At 33.2% G+C, this 25,021-nt stretch overlaps 1 protein-coding gene across 7 annotated transcripts in view; it reads left to right on the forward strand.

Moving 5' to 3' along the window:
• Nucleotides 1-25,021, forward strand: part of myo9aa (myosin IXAa) — a 258,992-nt gene that overhangs the window by 187,756 nt on the left and 46,215 nt on the right. For 6 of the 7 annotated variants that reach the window (XM_056462171.1, XM_056462177.1, XM_056462173.1 and 3 more), the window contains 7 exons: nt 2,132-2,327; nt 5,721-5,834; nt 9,208-9,274; nt 20,027-20,155; nt 20,509-20,548; nt 22,334-22,456; nt 24,917-24,997. In XM_056462171.1, coding sequence (XP_056318146.1) covers nt 2,132-2,327; nt 5,721-5,834; nt 9,208-9,274; nt 20,027-20,155; nt 20,509-20,548; nt 22,334-22,456; nt 24,917-24,997 — 750 coding nt within the window. The remainder of the gene's footprint in view (nt 1-2,131; nt 2,328-5,720; nt 5,835-9,207; nt 9,275-20,026; nt 20,156-20,508; nt 20,549-22,333; nt 22,457-24,916; nt 24,998-25,021) is intronic. The other variant, XM_056462176.1, reaches the window with a different exon arrangement.

The following is a 25,021-nucleotide window of genomic DNA, read 5'->3' on the forward strand; positions in this document are numbered from 1 at the left end:
TAAATCTAATTGAGCTAAACATCAGGATGATGATGACAAGGTGACCCTCCAACCTGAAAGAATTGGACCAAATTGCTAAAGGTGAATTGGCATATATACGAGTGGAGACATTCAAAAAGCTTTTATAAAAGCTCCACCGGAAAAAGTTGGTTTGCCATCTCCAGGTTTGAGGAAAGTCCTTACCCCAGGTGGAGGAGTTCAAGTATCTCAGGGTTTTGTTCACGAGTGAGGGAAGGATGGATGGTGAGATTGACAGCTGGATTGGTGCAGCGGCAAGCAGTAATGTGGTCGATGTACCGGTCCGTTGTGGAGCTGAGCCGAAAGGCAAAGCTTTTGATTTACCAGTCAATCTACGTTCCTACTCTCACCTATGGTCATGAGCTTTGAGTTATGACAGAAAGGACAAGATCTCTGAAACAAGCGGCCGAAATGAGTTTTCTTTGAAGGGTGGCAGGGTGCCCCTTTATGGATAGGGTGCGGACACCCGGGAGGAGCTTGGAGTAGAAGCACTGCTCCTTTTTCAGTCTAAAACAATACAAAGTGAAGCTGATTATTAAAGGAATAATGACAAAATATGAGCCTGTATACTCTGTCTAAATTGTGAATTTATGATTTAATTAATATTTAGTTATAATTTGAAAACCCTTTACTCACCAAGATTATGCTTTGTTAAACATGTTTTTGTGAAGGAAAATTTTTTTGAATCCATTGTAGTGTTAGCTCTTTAACATGTTTTGGGTAGGATTGTTTGTTTATCTTCCACCAGCCAAGAACATCCATTCCATTTTTCATGCCTTCCCACTCCGCTAGTTCACTTGTTTTGACTTGTCCGTCATCATTTGTTTTACCTTTGCAGGGATGGGTTTTGATGTTGTAACAAACGATTTTATTACTTTCTCACGATGATTAATTTCATTTTAAAATTTTACCACGTTATATAAAAACATAAACACTTGTTTGATGTCATACAACACATTTTAATTGCAGTCCTTTATACATACTTTATAAATAATATTATAAAATAATAAAACTATAATATATTCCATTGTTTATTGTTTTTAGAAAATATCTAAAATCTGTTTTTCAGCTAGGCCAAAAAGTTCAAAATGACTTTAAACGGTTTAACTCATTTATATTATACTGTATATTCCTAAATTGTTATAGCTTTTGTTTGTTTTATATTGGTTTATTTAATTTGATTTATTATATCCGATATTTGTATATCTTTAAATGATTTCAATATCGCTTAGGCTATTTTATCTACATCTATGAAATTATGTTGAGCCTACAAAAGTGAACACGTAATTTGTAAAGTTTTATGTCTTTCTGGTGTATTCATATGTGAATACAAATATGTTTTCATTATCCAACCACTCGAGGCATTGACAGAGCTGAATCGAGTACTCTTTTGCCCGGTCTCTTACACACAAATACATCCATCTAAACACGCATGACAACTGAGTCAATGGAAAAGTGGTTGTCCCTTGCGCCAACTGGTGGATATTGCGTAAAGCACAGAAATGCATTTATTTTTTTTATGAAAAGGCGGCCTTTGCAGCTGCAGTACTGCGCGTGACTGTGCGTGACAAATTGCAGCACTGTGCATAAAGAAACACGCGTTTTCAGTAGCCACATCTATAGATAGATAGATAGATAGATAGATAGATAGATAGATAGATAGATAGATAGATAGATAGATAGATAGATAGATAGATAGATAGATAGATAGATAGATAGATAGATAGATAGATAGATAGATAGATAGATAGATAGATAGATAGATAGATAGATAGATAGATAGATAGATAGTTATGCATGCCTTCCTTGATTTTGCAGGTCATGACATAACAAACAAAATCCTTGAAAGTAAGAAAAAACAAAACAATAAAATCAGCCAGTGTACACTCAGGTTAAGTTTGGCCGAGTTTGTCAGTCATGAGAAGCTGATCCTCTTATTTACAATATAAAGCCTCTGTTCATGTGTTACATAATGAAGCTCTGCAGGCCTCACTCTCTCTCCTCTCTGATGTTTCATTGGCTTCATTGAATGGATGAGCCTGTATTGTTGCCTATTAGAGCTGGGCATAATAACATCCAGTTATCTGACTGTCTGTGTGACCCGCTGTCCCAGGACTTCAGGGAGAAGAACACGGACCACATGCGGCCAGACATCGTCGCACTCCTCAAGAGCAGTAAGAACGCCTTCATCTGTGGGTTGATCGGTATTGACCCAGTGGCCACATTCCGTTGGGCTGTGCTCCGAGCCTATTTCAGAGCCATGGTGGCCTTCAGGGATGCTGGCAGAAGACATGTGGAGAAACGCAGTGGTGAGTCAAATCAGTTTGATTTCTCATCACATCCTTTTAGTAGTACTACAGATACTTCAGTGCAATGTATTTCACACTGTAGCAGTTTAGCTGAAAAGATATTATTTCAAATTGTAACATTTTCTTCTTAAATAATGTCATGTTTTGCTTTTAATCTTTTAATTTTCTTTAGTATTTCTTTACAGTCATACAAGCTAATTTTGATCAGTGTAGTTCTATCTTTTAAAATAATTCAGTTTACATGTCTTATTTAGAATTATATGTATTTTGCAGATTATATAGTTGCCGATGGTCTGGAAAAAAAGGGTTCCACTTTATATTAAGTTGCTTTGATTACTAGGTAGTATGTGCATTAAAAATAAGTAATTGTGGTCAAATTGTGTTGCACAACACTTGTGGCACTTTTGAGGTTCTATACGGGTAAAGTTATGGACAGGTTTAGCAGTATGGGTAGGTTTAAGGGTGGGTTAAGGTGTAAAGGATGGATTACAACAGTGTACTGTAAGTATAAATGTAATTACACAAAGTAATTATATTAAATATATAAATAAAAATATAAGTACAATGTAAAAATATGTTTAGAAATACAGGAAGTGCATTGTTCTAATGATTAATTTATATATAAGTACATATAAATTAAGGCTGCTTAATATAAAATAATGTAAGATTAAATAGTAAATAATGAATGATAACTGTTAGTACTGTAAGCAAAACAACTAGCTTGTTCCGCAGGCTCTTACTTAAATGTGTATATAAATAAAAAACTTTAAATGTCTTTTAAAAACATCTAGTTTTTGCAGCGAGATATATTGTGATATGCTTTTTTTACTTCCATAATAATAACAAAAAACAAAAAACGATTTTTACGTTATTATGTTAATGTTAAAGTTATTTTAATCTCTTCTAGTCACAAAGGTTCTATTGATTTAAAATATACAAATAAAAAATATTTTTGTAAAATATATTTTAAAATTATAGTATATAATAATTGGTTGCTACTAGGGCTACACCATTCTGACTAAAACGGGTATCATTTTTTTTATTATTATTATTTTTTTTTACTTAAAATCAAGATCACTGTTTTCTCACGATTCTGTAGATGTAAAATAAAGGTTAGTTTGGAGGCTATTATTATTGGTATTTCTCAAACATATGATAAAAAAACAATAATCATATTAGCCTTATGTGTAATGCTCAATTTTGTATAGACTTGGAACTGTTGACTTTAATAGACTTTAAATTTGTCCTGTATGTTAATTCACAGTAAAGTGATGACATCAGAATACAACTATTCATGATTCTGACGTTGAATTATTGTGTTTGAGACATATGCTTGTCATTTGTCATTGACAACATTATTAGACCATTTTTACACTGTTAAAAATAGCATTTGTCATTATCAGATTCTCTTCTGCATTATATTCAACCTGTGTTGTTATTTGAATGTTATTTTAGAACTTTATTAGTTGTTATTCACAGCCTATGCAGGTTTTGTTCACTAAAGTGGACATCATTCTAAGGCACGCACGTCCTCTCTGTGGTAAACAAACAGCTCACGTGTGATTTCGTGGCCACAAATACGTCATTACATTAATACAGAATTTACATTTTTTTGGCTGAATTACAGTTGAAGTCAGAATTATTTGCCCCCCTGAATTATTAGCCCCCCTGTTTATTTTTCCCCAATTTCTGTTTAACGGAGAGAAGGTTTATTCAACACATTTCTAAACATAACAGTTTTAATAACTCATCTCTAATAACTGATTTCTTTTATCTTTGTCATGATGACAGTAAATAATATTTGACTAGATATTTTTCAAGACACTTCTACACAGCTTAAAGTGACATTTGAAGGCTTAAATAGATTAATTAGGTTAACTAGGCAGGTTAGGGTAATTAGGGTAATTATTGTATAATGATGGCTTGTTCTGTAAACTATCAAAAAAAAAACATTGCTTAAAGGGGCTAATAATATTGACCTTAAAATGTTTTTTTTTATTATTTAAAACTGCTTTTATTCTAGCCGAAATAAAACAAATAAGACTTTCTCCAGAAGAAAAAAATATTATCAGACATACTGTGAAAATCCCCTGAATCTGTTGGGAAATATTTAAAAAAGAATAAAAAATTCAAAGGCGGCTAATAATTCTTACTTCAACTGTATACCCTTTAAATGCAGTATGTAACACCATTTGGAGGTGTCCATGTTGCTGACCAATGTATATAAAACCATGTGAAGACTTGTGCGTCCACCTTTACACTTCTCTCCTAACCGTGAAAATATAATTGGCTGAATTGTAGAACTGCTGGATTAAGATCATGGAGGGTCGAATCGAGATCATGATCTTTTTCCAATTAATCGTGCAGCCCTAGTTTCTACTGTAGTTTAAAATGTATTTCCAGTCTTCAGTGGTTCTTCTGAAATGATCCATTTCAGAAATTTTAATACACTGACTTTATTCTCAAGAAAGATTTCTTGTGCTATATATGTTTTTTTTTTATAATTGAGCTCTTGCTGAAAATTGTATTGATGAAGGTACTGTGGAAGAGGATAACTGAAAACAGAAAAACTCATAGACCCCAAACGTATTCAGTCTTTTATGCATCTCAGCCATCTCACCCTCTGTTTAGCTTTTGTGTATTTTTTTGTTTTGCTTTTGTCTTGTCTTTTGTCTAGTCTTGTTTTGTTTTGTTTAATCTTTTTGTTTCATCTTTTTTATTTTATTCCATTTTTTTTACATTTTATTTAATGTTGTTTTGTTTTGTTCTGTGTTGTTTTTTTGTTTGTTTGCTTGTTTGTTTGTTTGTTTGTTTCATTTCGTGTTTCATGTTTTGTGTTTCATTTTTCCCTTTCATTTTGATCTGCTACAGCTACTCCTTTTTATCAGTTGTTACAAACAACTGCATTTTGGGGTCCATAATATTAAAAAATTTGGCCTGTCAGTCTTATATTTAAAATGTATTCTATATCTGCAAGAAAATATAACACATAAACATTTCAAGGCCATTTTGTGTGAACTGTGTTGGCTAGTAAATAACTGTTAGCCCAGATCCTTCTGCTTGAATTCTGTTGCTCTGCTCTCCAGCTTTTCGGTATCTACAATGCCGTTCTTCTTCAAATACAACAGTTTGAACATCAGTAGTTTAGTGCTGCCAACTGCCTGTGGGTTGTCCTTCCACATAAGTCATCTCCTGCATTTCACTGTGGCTTGGATCTGATTGTTAAAAGAAATTCTCTAATAATTGAGTTTGATAATGATTTAATGCTAATAGTCGGCTTTGCGGGACAACTCTAGTAGACAAGCACAACCTATTCCTCCCTATTTAATCTGTCTTTTCTCTCTCTTCTCTCTTTTTTTATTTTATTTTTATTCTTATTTTTGGCTTCCTAAGGGCATGACGCTGCTGCTCCAGCTGTGAAAAGTGTGGATAGCTTTAGTTTTCTGCATCACCCTGTGCATCAGAGAAGCTTAGAGATCCTGCAGAGGTGCAAAGAGGAGAAATACAGTAAGCCTGCCTTTTCTTTCATCTCATCTCCTCATCCTGTGCACCCTGGGCCTAGACACGAGAGCTCCTGTCACACAGCACGTTAAAAAATAAATCCCCATTGCGAATAACTGATTGGATTCAGTGCTGGAAGGTTTTGCTCTCTTGTCTCTGGCCGTCCATCTTGCACCTGTCTCGCTTTCCTGCATGATGTCAGTTTGGGCCTGTTTCTTTCACTAACCGTCCTCTGTGTGGCTTCAGTCCAGCATGCATGTTTTTCGGGCAGTCCACCACTGTCCCCTCACTGGAGCCCCAGCTCGACTCCTCCAGCTCACTGCACGTACTCATTTTTCGACGACAGCGGGCTCACAATAGGTCTGCTTGATGGAGGTAGCGCAGATCATAGACTAGACACACAAAATGATTTTATTATACACACGAAATTAAATGATTTGTTATTTGTTTGTCATTTCTGATTGAAATGCTCCTTCATGATGCGTTCTTGTAGTTTTAGGCTGGGTGATATAATAAACTGGTCAAAGTCTTATTGTGATGTCTGTATGAAATACATGCATATAAAATACAAGTGTCTACTTTGTTTCAAATAACATTTGTGTAAATCATTATCAAACCATGTAATGTTTCATTATCATTAAGCTTTATATGTACAGTATTTGTGTAAAATGAAACTACAACATATTTACTTTGACTTCAAATATTTAAAGGAACAAGTGATTAAATTTGTGATATTTGAGATTATTAAAAGCATATTGTTGATAAATGGATTTAACCTAGTGGCTTGAAGCATTTAAAAGGAGTAGTTAGTTAGTATTATACAGGGTGAGCCATTTATATGGATACACCTTAATAAAATGGGAATGGTTGGTGATATTAATGTCCTGTTTGTGGCACATTAGTATATGTGAGGGGGCAAACTTTTCAAGACGGGTGGTGACCATGGTGGCCATTTTGAAATTGGCCATCTTGGATCCAACTTTTGTTTTTTCAATAGGAAGAGGATCATTTGACTCATCAAACTTTTTGGGAATTTCACAAGAAAAACAATGGTGTGCTTGGTTTTAACGTAACTTTATTCTTTCATGAGTTATTTACAAGTTTCGGACCACTTATAAAATGTGTTCTATGTGCTACCCATTGTGTTGGATTGTCAATGCAACCCTCTTCTCCCACTCTTCACACACTGATAGCAACACCGCAGGAGAAATGCCAGCACAGGCTTCCAGTATCCGTAGTTTCAGGTGCTGCTACACATCTAACGTAGACACATCTACGTTAAAACCAAGCACACCATTATTTTTCTTGTGAAATTCCCAATAAGTTTGATGTGTCAAATGACCCTCTTCCTATTGAAAAACAAAAGTTGGATCCAAGATGGCTGACTTCAAAATGGCCACCATAGTCACCAACCATCTGGAAAAGTTTGCCCCTCACATATATTAATATGCCACAAACAGGACGTTAAAATCACCAACTATTCCCAATTTATTAAGGTGTATCCATATAAATGGCTCACCCTGCATATTACATAGATTATTTTACAGTTTTCTCCATTGGTTTGGCTCATTTCCTGAAACAGGAATCACATTCTCAACACTCCAAGATTGTTTGGCAAAACAGTCGTACAGTTCAGCACAACACTATAGCTCAATAGCTCATCTATTTCACAAAACTGTTCACTCATATGTCAAAACTAAAATTCCTTCTCATATAAACAGTGAGTGCCCTAATATGCTCTGTTCCTTTAGCATTGTTTAGGCACTGCAAGTCAAACTGTTTAGATGGTTTATCACTATGGCAGGACCATTGAAATATCCCTCATGTTCATCTTTCAGTCTTAGCCCTGTTCTTGAAGTTACTGTACTGTACTTTGTCTTTTGACAGAATGCAATTGTGTATAAAACTAAATACAAGAAATGTATAATATTTCTAAAATTTATGATAATTTTAGTTTAAGGGTATGACATTACACATTGCACTCATACTGCCAAGGAAATTGTAACCGTTATCAATCACACACATACAGTAAAGTAACTTGTATACATCAGCGTAAAAAGAAAATGTACTGTATATAGCATAATATACTGTAATATAAACACACAAACAAAAAAACTATATAAATGATATGCAGCCTACAGTGCTGTAAATAAAGATGCACTGTTTGGTCAGCTGAGATGTGTGAAACTCCTCCTCTGTTAGTTAAGTTTCACCTGACTGTCTAATTTTGACAATTGAACAGACTATTATGCATGTGACGACGCTGACATGTTTTAGAGCGAACAATCATTACAATGAGATGTTACATTACACTATTCACTTGGAAATTGTACTAAATGTAGGCTACCTTCACTTAGTGAAAGTGTACATAGATATTTACAATTTGATGAAATGAATGACAAAATCAATTGTGTTGTGAACAACTGCCTAATGGTTTAGAGGTTTGTCCATATCGTTTTGAGAATGTAATTCCTGTTTCAAGAAATGAGACAAACCAATGGAGAAAAACTATAATATGCTATTAATATTTCTTTCAAAAATCTGTCTGACAATAAATATTTATTTACACAATGTACACTTGTGCAATGTACACGATCATTTAGCCTTTTGAAGAAAAAAATATCCATATTTTTATATTTAAAAATATCTATTTTCTTATAATATTCAAAATGAATATTAGATGTGTAACGAAAAAAAAAACATTAAGGAAAATGCAAACTGCTTTTTTAAGTTGCCAGAAAAACGTATGTATATTTTTGTATAAAATGTATATTTTTCATTAAATTTATCTTGAAGTAAGAAAAGTAATAAAATTAAAACTAAATAAAATAGAGATGAATAGGAAATATATAGCTAAAACAAACAAACAAACCAAAAAATACTTCTTGGATTTAAAAAACTATTGTGAAACTTACCTCAATAAACAAACAAACAAACAAATAAATAAATAAATAAATAAATAAATAAATAAATAAATAAATAAATAAATAAATAAATAAATGACAAAAAACTAAAGGAAGCTAAATAATATTAATAATAATGATAAGAAGAAGAAGACTGATGTATATTAGTAATTTGCCATCGAAAAAATGAAGGTGTTTTAGTATGGGAATGTATGAACTTTGTAGATGTGTGTTTATGTGCTGTGTTTGTTTGTCACACATAACTGATTCACAGCAGCATGTTCTAAGTAATTCACCTCTAATTGAATTGTCGTATGTTTCATTTCATCAACCGTGGTAAATTAATCAATGTCACATCCTGTTATTCTCATAAAAGCCATTACACAGTCCTCTGTTAACCTCTCACTCATTTATTCTGCATATATCCCATGAGTCTTGGATCAGTCTGGTTGTACAGACATTGTGATGTGTTTCAGGTGTGAACAGGAGGAATCCTCGCACTCCGCTCTCTGATCTGCAGGGTAGCAATGCAATTAATCAACGGTAAGAGCTCTTCACATCTGACGTGTATTTCGCATTGATACTCATTAGCTTCTTAAAGGTTCTTTGAAGTGCTTTGAAATTAATTTTTTTATTCATTGCTAGGTATAATCTCAATTAAAACTCAAAGAGAGGGTGGGCCATATAGTAGCCCTTCCCATTTAAAAAACAGCCAATAGCATTTAGTTTTTATCACAGCTCTACCAGTGAGAGTGGTAGTGAAAGACACGAAAAGCAAATGAGAAGTGTCTTGAAGGGGGGTGGGGCATGTCGGACACTAGAGAGCATTTGATTTGTCAGATTTGATTGTAAACTGATGTATGAGGGGATGTCAAAGATGTTGCTAGAGCAAAACTGCAAGATTTGGGTGTTTTGTATCTTCTAAATGTGAATTTTGTCGCCGTTGGAGAAATAAATATTTAACACATCACCATTTTTCTCAGAAAACATAATTTTAAATGTGCTGTTGACTTGAAATTTTCACCAGATGTTGATAGCAACCAAAGGAATCCATATATGAAAAGAAAACAAATGTAATTAGGTTACAAATTAAGGTTTGTGAAATAAAATGAAACAATGTAGGGAAAAAGTATTGAACACATGAAGAAAGTGAGGTGTAGAAAGAGTCAAAGCCCAGTCAGCAGCTGAAATCTCTCAGTAGCTATTCGGTAACCCTCTTGCCCTTCCTCAGTGTAAGTGAATATTAGCTGGTTCATTCCAACATCTACATTAGCAGGATGATGAATATCAAAACCAGGGGGGACGTTTCAGCAAGACAATGGTCCAAAACACAGCTCTCAAGGAAACTCTCAAATGCTTTCAGAGAAAGAAAATCAAGCTGTAGAATGGCCCAGACAAGCACCTGACTCAAATCCAATAGAAAAAACAGAGCAGATTTGATAGGCGAGACCCAAAGAACAATCAAGATTTCTACACTCTGAAAAAAATCGCACCTGAGCAATACATGTGACTTCATTCTCCACGTGAGAGACGTCTTTAAGCTGCAATATATCCTTAGGGCTATAACATACTGATATTAACATTTAATAACTTTTAATTTCACAGGACCTTTAAAATGTCTGACAATTTGCAAATAAATTTAGTGATTGCAGGACTTCTTTGTAATTAAAAATATTTTTATTTTGTTTTGCAAATGTATAAATAATAATTATAACAATAATAATCTTAATAGTCCGGTTACCCCACAGTCCAAAGACAAGTGGTATAGGTGAATTGGGTAAGATAAATTTTCCGTAGTGTATGTGTGTGAATGAGTGTGTATGCATGTTTCCCAGAGATTGGTTGCGGCTGTGTGTGCGTAAAACATGTGCTGGATAAGTTGGCTGTTCATTCCACTGTAGCGACCCCGGATTAATAAAGGGACTAAGCCGAAAAGGAAATGAATGAATGAATAACTCTGTTGAAAGAAAACACACATATTTATATTTAGCTGATGTTTCCTTAAATAACAGTATATTTCCTTCCTTCATTGTGACAAACATTGTGAGTTCTGATTATTTCTACCTAGAAACACCATTTCGGTCATAGCGGACTTTAAATATGCATGCCTCTGTTGCCTAGCAACTTCCTGTTAACAAAAACATAACTTTCTGGGGGGAAAAAAGTAACATTTGGAAATTGGAAAGTTACATTGTGCTTTTAAATGACTGTTTGCAAACTCAGTATTTTAGACTGGATGAAATATGCTGGATGAAATATGCTTAAACTGTAGCTGTAGTGGCTGAAAGTGATGTCCAGCTTTGTAAAATGCATATCTGTGCCCTTTATTCAATCTTTTACTACAGGGCTGGTAAATGCTTGATTCTGATTGGTTGATGAAAGTTGTGCAGTCATTTAAATGGAAATGCACAGAAAAAGAAGTTTCAGGCAGATCTTGATCATTTTAGTTCCATATCACTACATAAATCTTTTTTTCTTCAGTAACTTCATTCATTCGTTTTCTTTTTGACTTAGTTCCTTTATTAATTAGGAATCGCCACAGTGCAATAAACCGCTTGGGTAGTTGGGTTTAGGTATTGAGTATATGGATCTAAAATAATATCCTACTTTATAAGTGCTGATAAACAGTTCTTAATAACAGGCAGGTTATAAGTCAGTATAAATGGTGTGATTTGTTACTTAAACTAACATGTTACCAGTAATTGTTTTAAAAATAATTATAAGTGTACATTCCTCATCCCGCTTTATACACAGTATTTTCCTGGAGGATCTGCGCTTCATTTGCTTGCACTGTAAGTTCTGAAATCCCCTCTGTAGTTTCCTGACACTTGAACCTTTTTTCAGAGCGAGAAATGAAGCGTGTATGACGAGCCCCTAGTCAGTACTCACACGGCTTGTTAAGTTCTCCGTATGGGTGTGGGTGAGCAGTGACTCCACAGAAACCCACTGGACGACCCCCGCTTCATGCTTTGTTAGTGACTGCATGGCACACAGATTAGTCCTGATATCCCAAACAAGTGCAGGAGCCGAGTTCACAACAGCTCTTTGGTTGCACTGTAAAGTCCCCCTAATCTGTTTTGCAACCCCACACACTTTTTGGGTTACCAAGTGACCATTAAACACCAGGAAACAGCAGCTGCTTCCTGCGTGATGTCAGAGAGCAGATATTCACTCATTTGGAGGATAAACCCTGAACTGATGAGTTATTGCTCCACGAGCACATGCTCCGATGACCTCCTGTATATAGAGGATTGCTTGCAAATTACTGTCAGTTCACTCAGTATTATGTGTGTGTCCATTTGAGTTCCCTATGAGTTGTTACATGCATTGTAAATAATGACATAATAAGAAGTCATGATGAGGTATGTTTTTGCGTTACTTTAACTGAATTTAGGAAGTTAATCAGGTGTCAGCTTATTTACAGTAAGTTAAACAAATTTAAACTTGATGTTTTGCTATATCTATAAGTTTTCTGACTCTTCTAAAGCTTAAAAATACTATAATATAGTTGAAAATATTTAAGAAACATGCCAAGTGAACGTTCTTGTTTATCTGGAAAACAATGCTGAAGTAAAAATAAAGATATTCTGCTTTGAAAATGTGCGATACATGTCGGAACGTCTGTCTTTGTTTTTGCCCATTTAACCCGCCCAATGCCAGTTTAGCCAATTATATTTCAGCACCCTGGGTTGCCTTGGTGGTAAATGGCATATTTCATTCATTTAGTCAGGAAGGCTCTCAAAGCATGCATTCATGACTGAAATGAGATCTCTGGTGGAGAGTAGCAGACTCCAAAATGAGACGCAGCTTCAGAGTTCCACATGAGGTTATTTATTAGGAAGTAATATAAATAGTACGAACTTAAACATTAGGTGAGCAGGTTACATCGTAATCCCATGTCCTGACAAATCGCTATGTGACAAGATTTGCAGTGATGAGCAATTTGGCTGTTAATTTAAATACAGCCATTCAGAAGCACAGAATATGCACTAACTTACAAAATGGTAAGGTTTATAGTCTAATTAAAATATATTAAACCTCTTTAACATTAATAAATGTAGATGCCGAATCACTGATATGTGTTCGTCTGAGGTGAACTCTCTGCTGCTGCTTTCATTAGTATCGCAATACATGTCATGTAAAAATGGAGTTCAAACTCACATTATTAGCATTTAACACTGAATAAAGCACATGAGGTCTACCTGAGGTGATCATTGTCATTTTTCTGTTGTTCAGGTGCAAAAAGAGAAGCTGTTTCTAAAATAAAAATTTCAGGTGTTGGTTAGGACATAAACTCCTTTAAATATTAAATTATTCCTTCTATTGCATGCCATTGCGTTTATTTAGAACACGATTTAAATCAGCCTTGAATCAGCGTTTAGGATTGATAATCAGGGACGCTCTTGTTGGTCCTCAATTTGGCAACCTGCACTTGCATGTGTTTTGATCCAGGCATGCAATACCTTGTTCAACCACTGGGTGTCAAACTTACATACTGCACCTTTAAGTCAGTTTAATTGATGCAAGTTTAAAATGTCTTGTGAAAATAAATTGGTTCAACTTAAATTTAAGTGAGCAACATATTTTGTACAGTGTGTAAAAAATAAAATAGTCTTTTATTTAGACAAATTATCTCGACATGAAAAAAAAAAACTAGCGGTGGCAAGAAATGACTGTCATGTTGAGTTAACTTCACTGTAAAAATTGCTGGGTTCCACACAATTGATTTGTGTTGGGACAACATGAAGAAATTAAGTTATATTATCAGTTTTGACAAATTTAAGTGGATTGAACATAAAAGAATTAAGTTCTCCCCCCAAAAAACCTCAAGAATTGTGTCATTTCAGCTGATTTTAAATAAGTAATTTGAAAACAGCTAATGCAATTTTTTGAGTGTTTATTGTCAGTCCACTACATGTGAGGACATACAGTAGAACAAAATGTCGCCCCTCGCAGGACCACAGTGCTACATAACTATAAATAATCATAAATATGTAAACAAAACTGGAAGCCATTTGTCAGCTGTTTGTGAGCACACCAAACAGATAACTGAAATGAGAATGTTCTGTGCCTGTGTACAACCAATGTATACTCAAAGGCAAATCCCTTGAAGGCAAATAACTTCACTCTGTGGCCATATTTGATGCAGTATGGCAGTATGCTGAGGCATTCTGTTTGAATAAGGAAACATCAAATTCTTTAAAATTGCTTTCCAAGCTCACCATTAAATTTCATATTAGGAATCAACAATAAAATTAAACAACAACCATCTCTTTTGTTTCATTTCTAAACATTTGAATCACACAAAATCTGCAGAAACTCATGGCTAGTCCGAGTCCCTCCCCTGGAGATTTGTCAATTTATAGTGATTGATGATTGGCTCCTGTACTAGTAGGCGGGGCTTCATTCACCATATTGATTGTCACACTTTTCCCCATTCAAAACTATACGAGTGACGTGTCTCATGTATTCTATAGTCTATAGTCTTTGCTCAATGGCTAGAAAATACAAGATGGCTTGTCTGACCATAAGATGGCAGGTCCACAGCGCAATTCTATTTGTGTAGATATTGAAAGAAAATTTTTCAAATCACACATAGACATTGTGCATTTGCATGCTTTAAGCATCACAGTTTCAGTTATTAATTTCAGCCCTGCAAACCTAGATTTTATTTATTTTTTTATTTTTTTTATTTATTATTATTTTGGGTTAGCGAAATGTTGGTGCATTGAAAGGAATTCAAAGTTGGTAATTTTGGCCTAGTGTATTTATAGGTTCGTAAACCTGCCTAAGCTTCTTTAGTGTTTCCACAGGCTACTCTGCCTTAGTTTTATTAAGTGGAGTTGTTTACAGTCTGTATGCTGGAATAATGTTTGCCAGAAGTTTAAATCAATAGATCTTAGTGGACTGCCTGTTGTTGTGATAAGTTCATCTGGAGTGGAGGAGTTGTATGTTAAATGTTTGGCCTGTTTCGCAAATGTTGCATCTGTGGTGCAGACTCGCACTCAGTGTTCATGGTGATTTTTCTGCTGCAGCTCTACTAAGAAAAGGAATTGTTTTCTACATAGGCCTTAAAGGAGTCAAGAACTGCATTTGGTTGTATTAAATTATACGTATACAGATTTGGGTAAGTTACTTCAAAAAAGGAATTAACCACTGAGTTCTAATTGCATCATTCAATTTTTATTTAAATTAGTTTTCTAATACAATTGTCTGGAAAGTATCTTAATTACTCAAAATCCCTATAAATACCACAGCATATATTATAATTCTTAAGATGAGCTAAACATGGTCACAATAACACAAATGTGTCAAAATAATGATATATTTTATACACACCATTGTCATTAATTTCTTTTTTATTAAGCATTTGCAATCGTCAGACAAATGTAGATTTCTCTAGTTAATAATCTGCAAATATAATCCGTTAACACTTGAAGTGGATTAAAAAGTTTTTTTTTAAAATTTGTCCTAAGACAAGAATGGGTGTTGTTGAAGAGTTTTAGAGCAACTTTTTGACTACTGTATGTACAATTACATTGCTTCTCAATCAAATCATTGTTTTTACTCTTGTGCAATCATCTTGATATGTTTAACCTTCTTTCATTTAAAACTAGATTTAGTCTGCAAAATATATTTTGTATGCAAACAAATTCTGCTTTTCTTCTTTATTTTATACACATGTGTTGAATATATTTACAGTATTTAAGGCACGTATATTAAAAGTTGAATTAACTAAAATATTAAAGTAATCACTTTCTTTACTTTTTCAGTGGATAATAACTAGATACTTTATAACAAATTACACCTAGAGCTGCACACTGCATTTATTTACAGTACAAATCACAATATTAGTATGTTTGAAACAGGCTGAATTGGCATTGGACAAAATTTTGCTTATGTAGAAAGGTTCATTTTGCACTAACTTGATACACCTGTTCAACTGCTCATTAAAGAATATATCTAATCAGTCTATCATATGGAAGAATTTAGGCTAGGTCAAGGCAATCTGAATTTCAGACTGGGTATCAGAATGAGGAAAAAAGGGGATTAAGTAGCTTTGAATATGACGGTGATGTTTTGAGGGCTGGTCTGAATACTTCTGGTCAGATCTTCTGGGATATTCACGCACAGACATCTCAAGTGTTCACACAACTGAAAATATTTAGTGGCCTGTAGGTGAAATTGCCTTATGTTGTTATCTGAGGAGAATGGCCATACTGATGATCAGTGTTGAGGACAGTTACATTTGAAAGTAGTGCATTACAATATTGAGTTACTCCCCCAAAAATTAACTAATTGCTTTACTTTTTATGGATTTTATCGATACTTGTTACTTTTGAGGTACTTTTTGCATTACTTTCTTTACCTGGCTGAGGTTTGCATTTAACAACCACCTATATAACCTATACCCTAATTTTCCTTTAAAGAAATGTAGGAGAGAATTATATTTTTAGAACTTTCTGAGCCCAGAGCTGTACATGCTATATATACAGATTGATGAATAAAGTAATGTGTTTCCTACTTTTGAATGTTTTCTGTTATTAGTTAAGTAAATTCACTGCCCATTGAGATAAAGATTGCAATAAAGCCTAAGAGTTCTAACATTAAATAATTAAAAAAAAACAATCAAAAACAGATTTTAAGCCTCTAAAATGTTTAATAACAAAATGAACAGTAAGATGATAAAAAAAACATCCCCAAATCAAAATAAATCTTTGAGCTTTATACATTGAATAAAGTTCTTCACGTGGCTTTAACAAATGTGTAAATCATTTCTTAAAAGAGAAAAGAATCTCTTACTATATTACAAAACAGTAGTTGCTGCACCTTCTCAACAATACAAGCAAGAACCATTTTTTAGTTAGTTTAGTCGAATTAATTGTTTTACCTAAAGGCCGTGAACTGATGTCAATCATAACTGAAGGTGTGGTGCGGGTGTAGTGTTTCACATTTAATTTTGTTTTATTTTTTTTTTCAATGTCGTGTTTCTAGCAGTTGTCAAGAGTTTTACTTACACATTTGTTCCCTCGCAGCACGCTCTCTTATTGAGTGTGTGATTCAACCTCACTAAGGTCATTTTTATTCCGCAATATATATTGTAAAAGCCAATTAAGCAAGGTAAACAGTAACCCGCGTTACATAAAAAAAAAAAGTATCAAATAATATTATTTATTTTTTGAAGTAATGCGTTATATTACTCATTACTTTGGAAAAGTAATATTATTACATAACGAGTTACTTATGGCGTGTTACCCCCAACATTGCTGACTAGAGCTCATAAAAATGCAACAATAGCTAGTTTTCGATCAAAAGATGTAAAATAAATAGATGCACAAAACTGTAATATTGCATAAAACATTTGCAAAATAAGCAATTTTTCCATCAAATGAGTCAAAGAAAACAAAATCATCACATTCTGATAAACTTGCACCAAATATCAAAATTGGATTTTAACGCAGTTGAAGTCAACCTCAGAAGATGAAACACAATTAACATGTGCTAGCTTTTGGTGGTATGAGATACTGTACTTTATAGGAGCACAGAGAGTTCTGGGAGGGAATAATACTGAATCACTTTGATGACAGACTTTGGCTAAGGGATGTTAGGATGACCAAAACACTGCAAAAAATGGGGGGTTACACAAAGTTCCTTCATGTTGTCCCAACACTAATAGACTAAGGTAACTTAATTGTTTTTACAAATGTAAGTGGATTGAGAAGAAACCAACTAAGTTGCCCCCCCCCCCTCCCCACCTCCAAACAAAAAAACATAAAAAAAAACAATCAAGAATTCCGTTGATTCAGTTAATTTTAAATAAGTAGGTAGGAACAAGCAGCAAAAAATATTTTTTAAGTGTGAAACAACACTTCATATGTTTTACAGTGTTAGCAGTCAATTGGTTTGTCCAATAATTCCATCCCATTACACCAATTTTTATCATCCCATGGTTTGTTTAAACAAAATCACATGGTGTTTTTGATACGCATGCTGGAATTTATTTGGTAAATAAGTTTCCATCATAGTTTATGAACAATTTTTTCTTACCAGGGAAAAGTTTATGCTACTCAGTTGTGCTTTTTAATTGCACACAGTCTAAATATATGTGTATCTTGACATTACAATTACATATTTTTTGTGATATTCCAACATTTGCCCAAAAAAGTAGATGGAAGGAAACATAATAACTCAAACAGCCATTAGACACAACTATGGTTTATCTCTGAACACACAACATGTCAGATAGCAACAGAAAACTGAGCGTATAATTCACACAGGCTCATTAAAATTGGACACTTTAAGACTGGAAAAGGTTGCGTGGTCTGATAAATCTTGATTTTTGCTGCAGCATTCAGATGGCCGGGTCAGAATTTGGCATTAACAATGGGAAAATAAGTCTCCATCTTGTCTTGTAATGCTTCAGTCTGCTGCTGGTGGTGTAATAGTGGACATATTTTCATGTCAAAGTTTGAACCTGCTCTTAGTACCAAATAAACATTGTAGAAACTCAATCCATCTGAGCATTTTTGCTCACCATGTCCATCCCATTGTGACCATAGTGTGCTCTTTTTTTGATGGCAACTTCCAGGAGGATAACACACCACTTCACAAAGCTCAGATCGTCTCAAATTGGTTTCTTGACTATCACAGTCAGTTCACAATTCACAGCCAGTACATCTGTGTCCAGTAGAGCAACTTTGGAATATGGTGGAGTGGATTCTCATCATGAATGTGTGGCTGACAAGTCTGCAGTAATTCTGCGAGGCTGTCATATCAGTGTGCACTAAAATCGCACTGGTTTCCAGAACATTGTTGAAAATATACCATGAAAAAACTCTGCAGCTCTGAATGCAAACTTTGAGAAGAGTGTACCTAATAAAGCGTAACATGACAGTTGAAGGTAAAATTAATATTCATAATATTTAATTATTCCTTCAATATTTCCAAGTGCTGTTTGATTTGGGAAGATGTTATTCTACACATCTGTAAACAATTTTAATAACTAATTTCTAATAAGTAATTTCTTTTTGTCTTTGTTATGATGACTGCGTAATGTTTTAGATATTAGAGAGATATTAGTATTCGGCTTAAATTGTTTAAACAGTTTAAAGGTTTATCTAGGTTAACTAGGCAAGTTAGACTAATTAGGTAAGCCATTGGACAATATAATTTGTTCTGTGGACAATAAAAAAAAAAAAAAATTCAACGGGCTAACAATATTTACCTTAAAAATAATTTACTATATAATTCTAATAACTGTTTTTATAGCAGCCCCATGAGACGTTCTTCAGAAGAAAAAATATATAATAGTAAATACTGTACTGTGGAAATGTCCTTGCTTAAGCATTTAGAATTTTTTTTTTCATTTTGAGCATTATGAACTCTAGATGATGAATAGTAAAACCCAAAGTGTCTGCTTTCCAAAGATACATCAACTGTGAATGTAGGCCAAATTAGACTGTTTTAGTTTGGGAAGTTCATTTTTGAGAAAGTGCCTTTGACAGTGTGGCAGAGAAGGACACTGATATAGCCTCAGAAAACTTTTTGCAGAAATCTAATTTTGCATGCTATTTTCATCATATTAAAAAGATAAACTCATGAAACAGTTGGCTGTCACATGCCTGATTCCATATGTGTATATGACAAAACAAATATTGAACACAGTACAGTTTTTCTTTCTCATGATTTCATATTGTATAACTTTTTATATTTTTTTACCATGAACCTTTTAAGATGGACCATGGTAAAGCCCAAAGTGTCTTCTTTCCAATGATACCTAATCTTTGTTGACAACTTGCTGGGGTCAGGAATTGTTACTGTTTTCATTTAGCTAGAAGTAAATACCCATAATTTTGGTACTGGCTACCAGGTTAAACACCTCTTAAGAAATATTTGAGAAGGAATTAAAATTTTACAGGATGGCTAATATGTTTACCTTCAACTATACATGAGAATCCCAGCTCACAAAAGGTCACTTTTTTTCTTTTTCTTTTTTTTTAGACCAAGCAAAATTCAGTTGGTCAACTTCTATTTTATTTGTACAAACTTTTTAAAATTGTTTTATAAATATACTGTACATTCAAGAAATTATGTTCAAACTACTTATTGAAAATGAGCCTCAGCTACACAATTCTTGATGTTTTATGTTCAATCCACTTAAATTTGTAAAAACTTAATTCCTTCATGTTGTCCCAACATAAATTAATTGTGTGGAACCCAGCATTTTTAACAGTGTACTCAGTAATAAATGCGGTTGTATGTATCTTTAACATGTGTTTTTGTTGTCTCTGACAGAGAGGGCTGGAATGGGCGTCCTGGGAGACAGAACCGCCTGTCTTCATTTGGATCCATCAGCGAGGAGGAGGGCATCTTCATCAACTCTACCAGCAGTAAACTCCTGGAGCGAGCCCATGGCATCCTCATGTAAGAGTCTCTCTGATACACACAGCTTTAGCTTTGCCGTCATTATTCACACTTTATTTTAACAAATAATTCTCACTATTAATAAACTATTAACTATGACTTTTGCCTCTATAAACTCCTAATTGGCTGCTTATTATTATTATGTAGTTAGGTATTGGGTAGGAATAGAAATGTAGAGTAAGTTCATGTAAAATATGTACTTTTAAAGTACTAATAAAGAGCCAATACATTAAAACAGGTAGGTAATAAGTCAGTAGTTAATAGTGAGAATTAGTACTTAAACTAAACCATGTCAGGTACAATAACATACTGCAATACTGTAACCACTTTTTTTATTGTTGTTGTTTTTTCAGGAGAAATAAAAACTATAAGATGAAGCCCAGTCTTCCTAAGGTACAAATAACATACATTTTGGTTGTTTTTGTTTATTTGTTTGCTGTTTTGTTTGTTTGCTTGCTAAGTTTGATTTATTCTTGTTTCTGTTTTTTTGTTTTTTGTTTTCTGTATGGTTTGGTTATTGTTGTGCATTTGTCATTGATTTTGATTTAGTGTTTTTGTTTAAATGCTTTTGGTTTTGATGTTTGATTTGGTTTGCTTTTGTTTTACTAGGTTGTACTTTGTTTTGATTTGTTTTGTTTAGACGTGGGTTTACTTTGGATTGTTTTTGGGATTCTTTTATTTTGTTAGCTTTTTTCCCATTAGCTCTGCTCTGCTTTGATTTTAGCTTTTGTATTGTTTGGTCTGTTTGGTTTTGTTCAGTGTTTGATTTAGTTTGTTTAATTAAAATTTTAACCAGTATTGTTTAATTTGGTTTTGGTGCTTTTTTCTTTTTTACTCAGGTTTGTTTTTTGTTTTATTCTGTATGTTCAGTCTCTTGCTTTTGTTCAGTTTTGTTTGGTTTCGTTTTACTTTCTAATTTTATATTTTATTTTATTTTGTTGCTTTGATTTGTTTTATTTAGACTTTAGATTTTGGTTTGTTTTATTTTGTTTGCTTTTGTTCTGTTTGTGTATTGCTTTTTTGTTTTGTTTTTGGTTTGTTTAGCTCTGCTCTGCTTTGATTTTTGTTTTTGTGTTGTTTGGTCTGTTTGGATTTTTTCAATGTTTGATTTGTTTATGTCTGGTTTGCTTTTCTTTTATTCTGTAGGTTCAGTGTCTGCTTTTGTTTTGTTTTGTTTAGCTGTTGGGTTGTGTTTGGTATTGTTTTATTTTGTTTGCTTTTGTTCTGTTTTTTATTGCTTTTTGTTTTGTTTTTTGTTTTTTTTAGCTCTGCTCTGTTTTTGATTTTAGCTGTTGTATTGTTTGGTCTGTTTGGTTTTGTTCGGTGTTTGATTTGGCTTGTTCAATTTGGGTTTCGTTGCTTTTTTCTTTATTTTCTGGTTTGCTTTTGTTTGGGTTTACTCTCTTTAATTAGATTTTGTTGCTTTTGTTCTCCCTTGATTTGTTTTGTTTAGACTTTGGTTCACTGTGGATTTTGAATTGCGTTTTGGGATTGTTTTATTTTGTTTGCTTATTGCTTTTTCATTTTATTTTTGCTCTCTTTAGCTCTGCTCTGCTTTTATTTTTGTTTTTGTGTTCTTTTGTCTGTTTGTGTTTGGTCTGTTGGATTTGATTTGTTTAATTTGAATAAGTTTGTTTGATTTGGGTTTGGTTGCTTTATTCTTTATTAACTCTGTCTAGTTTGCTTTTGTTTCATTCTGTATGTTTAGTGTCTGCTTTTGTTTGGTTTTATTTGGTTTTACTTTCTTTAATTTTGTATGATTTTATTTCGTTGCTTTTGTTTTATTTAGACTTTGGTTTACTTTGGATTTTGGATTGTTTTATTTTTGCTTTTGTTCTGTTTTCAGATTGCTTTTTGGTTTGGTTTTTGTATTCTTTAGCTCTGTGTAGCTTTGATATTTGTTGAATTTTAATAGGTTTTATTTAGTTTGCTTTTGGTTGCTTTATTGTTTATTCTTTATTTACTTTCTTTAGTCTGGTTTGTGTTTGTTTAGGTTATGTTTTGTGTCTGCTGTTTGTTCAGATTTATTTAAGCTTTTAACCTATTTTCTTATTGTTTGTTTTATTTGTTGATTTGATTTGGTTTTGTCTTGTCCTGCTTTTTTTTAATTTGTAGTTTTGTTCAGTTTGTTTTAGTTTTAATTTATAACTGACTTTCTTTGTTCATCTGCGTCTACAGCACTTGCTGGATGTAAAGTCTCTAAAGTATCTGAGCAACCTGACATTACAAGACCGCATCACAAAATCCTTGCTGCATCTCCACAAAAAAAAGAAACCCCCAAGTATTAGTGCTCAATTCCAGGTCAGACCTTACTCTTCTACTATTTTTTTTTATTATTGTTGTCATCAAACTAAGGGTGCTCTGAATCATGTGTATGCTGTGTAACTATGGTGTAGTTTCCACCATGTTCAGCTCTGGTTTCTTGTCCTCAAATAAATGAGATCATGTCTGTCTTTGAAACAATACATTTTTTTTGCTCTGTCATTCCCACAATCCTTTGTTTTGGGTTTACTTTTAAATAACTTCTTGTTAAAGAGTGTGATTATTAATATTAATAAGTATTTGTCATATGGCTTTTTTTCTAGACAGGATATCCTTTATAAACTTATTATTACTGTCGTCAGCTATGTTTTTGCTTTCACATTGTTGGGTGTTTCCTCAACCAAGGTCATGTTTGGTCCTGTAAGCTTTAAAATTCAATTAAAATAAATTCAATTACACTTTTTTAACTTTCTTTAAATACACTTTTCAGTCTAGTTTTTAATCTAATTGGCTATTTAACAGCGACTTCAAATTTGAACAGAAAACACATCTTACTTTAAGTTAGTTAGCATTTTCTATACTTTAAACCTATGCTACGGTAATTATTTTGAACTCTTTTTGGATAATTATGCTGGGAAGTCAAATTTATCTTTGCTTGTCATATGATCATTTTTATAAAAGTCCTTTTGTTTCGACTTTTATTAATATCTTGATTTTAGGTTTGAAAGCCACGAAAAACGAAATGTATGTAAATTCAAGAACAGAAATGTTGAAATATGTTGTTTAAATCTAATCCAACCCTATGTGACAAATGTGTGTGTAGTTGTGTAGTATAAACAGCATTGTGAGATATTTTGCTCAGCTGGTGAAGAATTACATTCCCCTCTAGTGTCTCAGACTGGGACAAAGTGCTTTAAACATTGAGTTGCGCGGCGGTTCTGGGACGTCTGGCAGCAGGCCTGCACAAATGTGTGGATGACCTCACTTCCCACATCCTGTACTGTGCAGTGCGCACTTTGGGAAGGGAGAGTAAATTCCTGACCACCAGAATAGCCACTTTCTCCTTTTTTTTTGTCTATAGAGATACAGACATAAAACATGCATAGATACTTATATTATATTATATTGTATTGTATTGTATTGTATTATATTATATTTGAATCTTGGACATTAAATAAATATTAAATTGAAATAAGTTTTGTAACTTAATCTTTAATATAAGTTAAATTATTATCATTGATAATAATGTAAAACAGTGATGAATTATATATCAATACAAATTAGTAACAACTTTGTAGACATGTCTAAAAAATATAATTAAAATGCTTTTTTTAAATATATGAAAAAAATCAAACAGACAAAAACAAAACAAAATTCATAAAACTATAAACTAAAAATAAAGTAAAATGGAAAATAAAATAAAAAAAAAAACATTAAAACAAAAACTAATGGTACAAATGTGAACAATAGCTTAAGCTGCTGACAAAATGTCAAAGTTTATTGCACAAAGCAATGATCAGGATCCAGAATGATTACCTTATTCTGTATAATAGTATTCTATTGATCTCATTCTTGATACTGTACTTTTGTTTTTTTTTTAAGTTTATATATAATGTGTATATATGTATGTATGTATATATATTTTATTTTATTTTATTTTATTTTATTTTATTTATTTTTTGTGTTAACTTCTATTCATTGGATACCCCAATTTTAAGAGACCGTAGGAAAGGGGGGTGGGGGTGGGCGTGGGGTTGAATTGATATAGTTCATTATATTGTTTTTTCAGCCTGTATGCTTTGTTGATAATAATAAAATATATATATAAATATAAAAAACTAACAATTTTGTCTCAGTATTAGTAAACTAACACTTTCAGATATTATAAATTATTTTACCAAATTGTATTTAATATTATTCACATTTTATTTCATTTTTGATACATGGAATGGTTTCATTTGTTTTTTCAGGAACATGTCTATCATGTGTATTAAGCTAGCGCACATTGATCATCTTTATATGAACAATTAAACCATGCAAGATAATCCATTAAAAACTTTTTTGAAATTTGGTAATTTTCAAAGTCTTAGTCCTTCTCTGTTGGCATCAGTTTGACAGCTTAATGATGGCCTTAGATTGCTCAGAGGGAATGATGTAAAAAAGAGAGCCCAGACTTCTATTCAATATTTTTTGAGAGTACAGTACATCAGCATAATAAAATAAAAAAATTATAAAAAGAACATTGACGTACTGAAATAAAAGTCTCAGCAACTTCCAGTTCATGCAGACTTTAAAACCCATAAATCAACGGGTGTCCACATAAACTGCATCTCCATGTGTTAATCAGCCATTTAATGTTTGTTCTAGTTTAGACATGGTGTCATTTAACCTGAACAATTGAGTCAAGTTAGAAAAAAGAAAACTGTCTAACATACTGTTTATTCCTGCAAACTAATATGCATATTATGAATTAATTTGTTGTGGTTTCCTCCATTGCAGGCCTCTCTCAACAAGCTGATGGAGACTCTTGGTCAGTCACAGCCGTACTTTGTGAAGTGCATACGATCAAACGCAGAGAAGGTGTGCGAGTCTTTGTGAATATAT

This window comes from Danio aesculapii, chromosome 7 (genome assembly GCF_903798145.1).
Source record: "Danio aesculapii chromosome 7, fDanAes4.1, whole genome shotgun sequence".
NCBI classification, from domain to species: domain Eukaryota; kingdom Metazoa; phylum Chordata; class Actinopteri; order Cypriniformes; family Danionidae; genus Danio; species Danio aesculapii.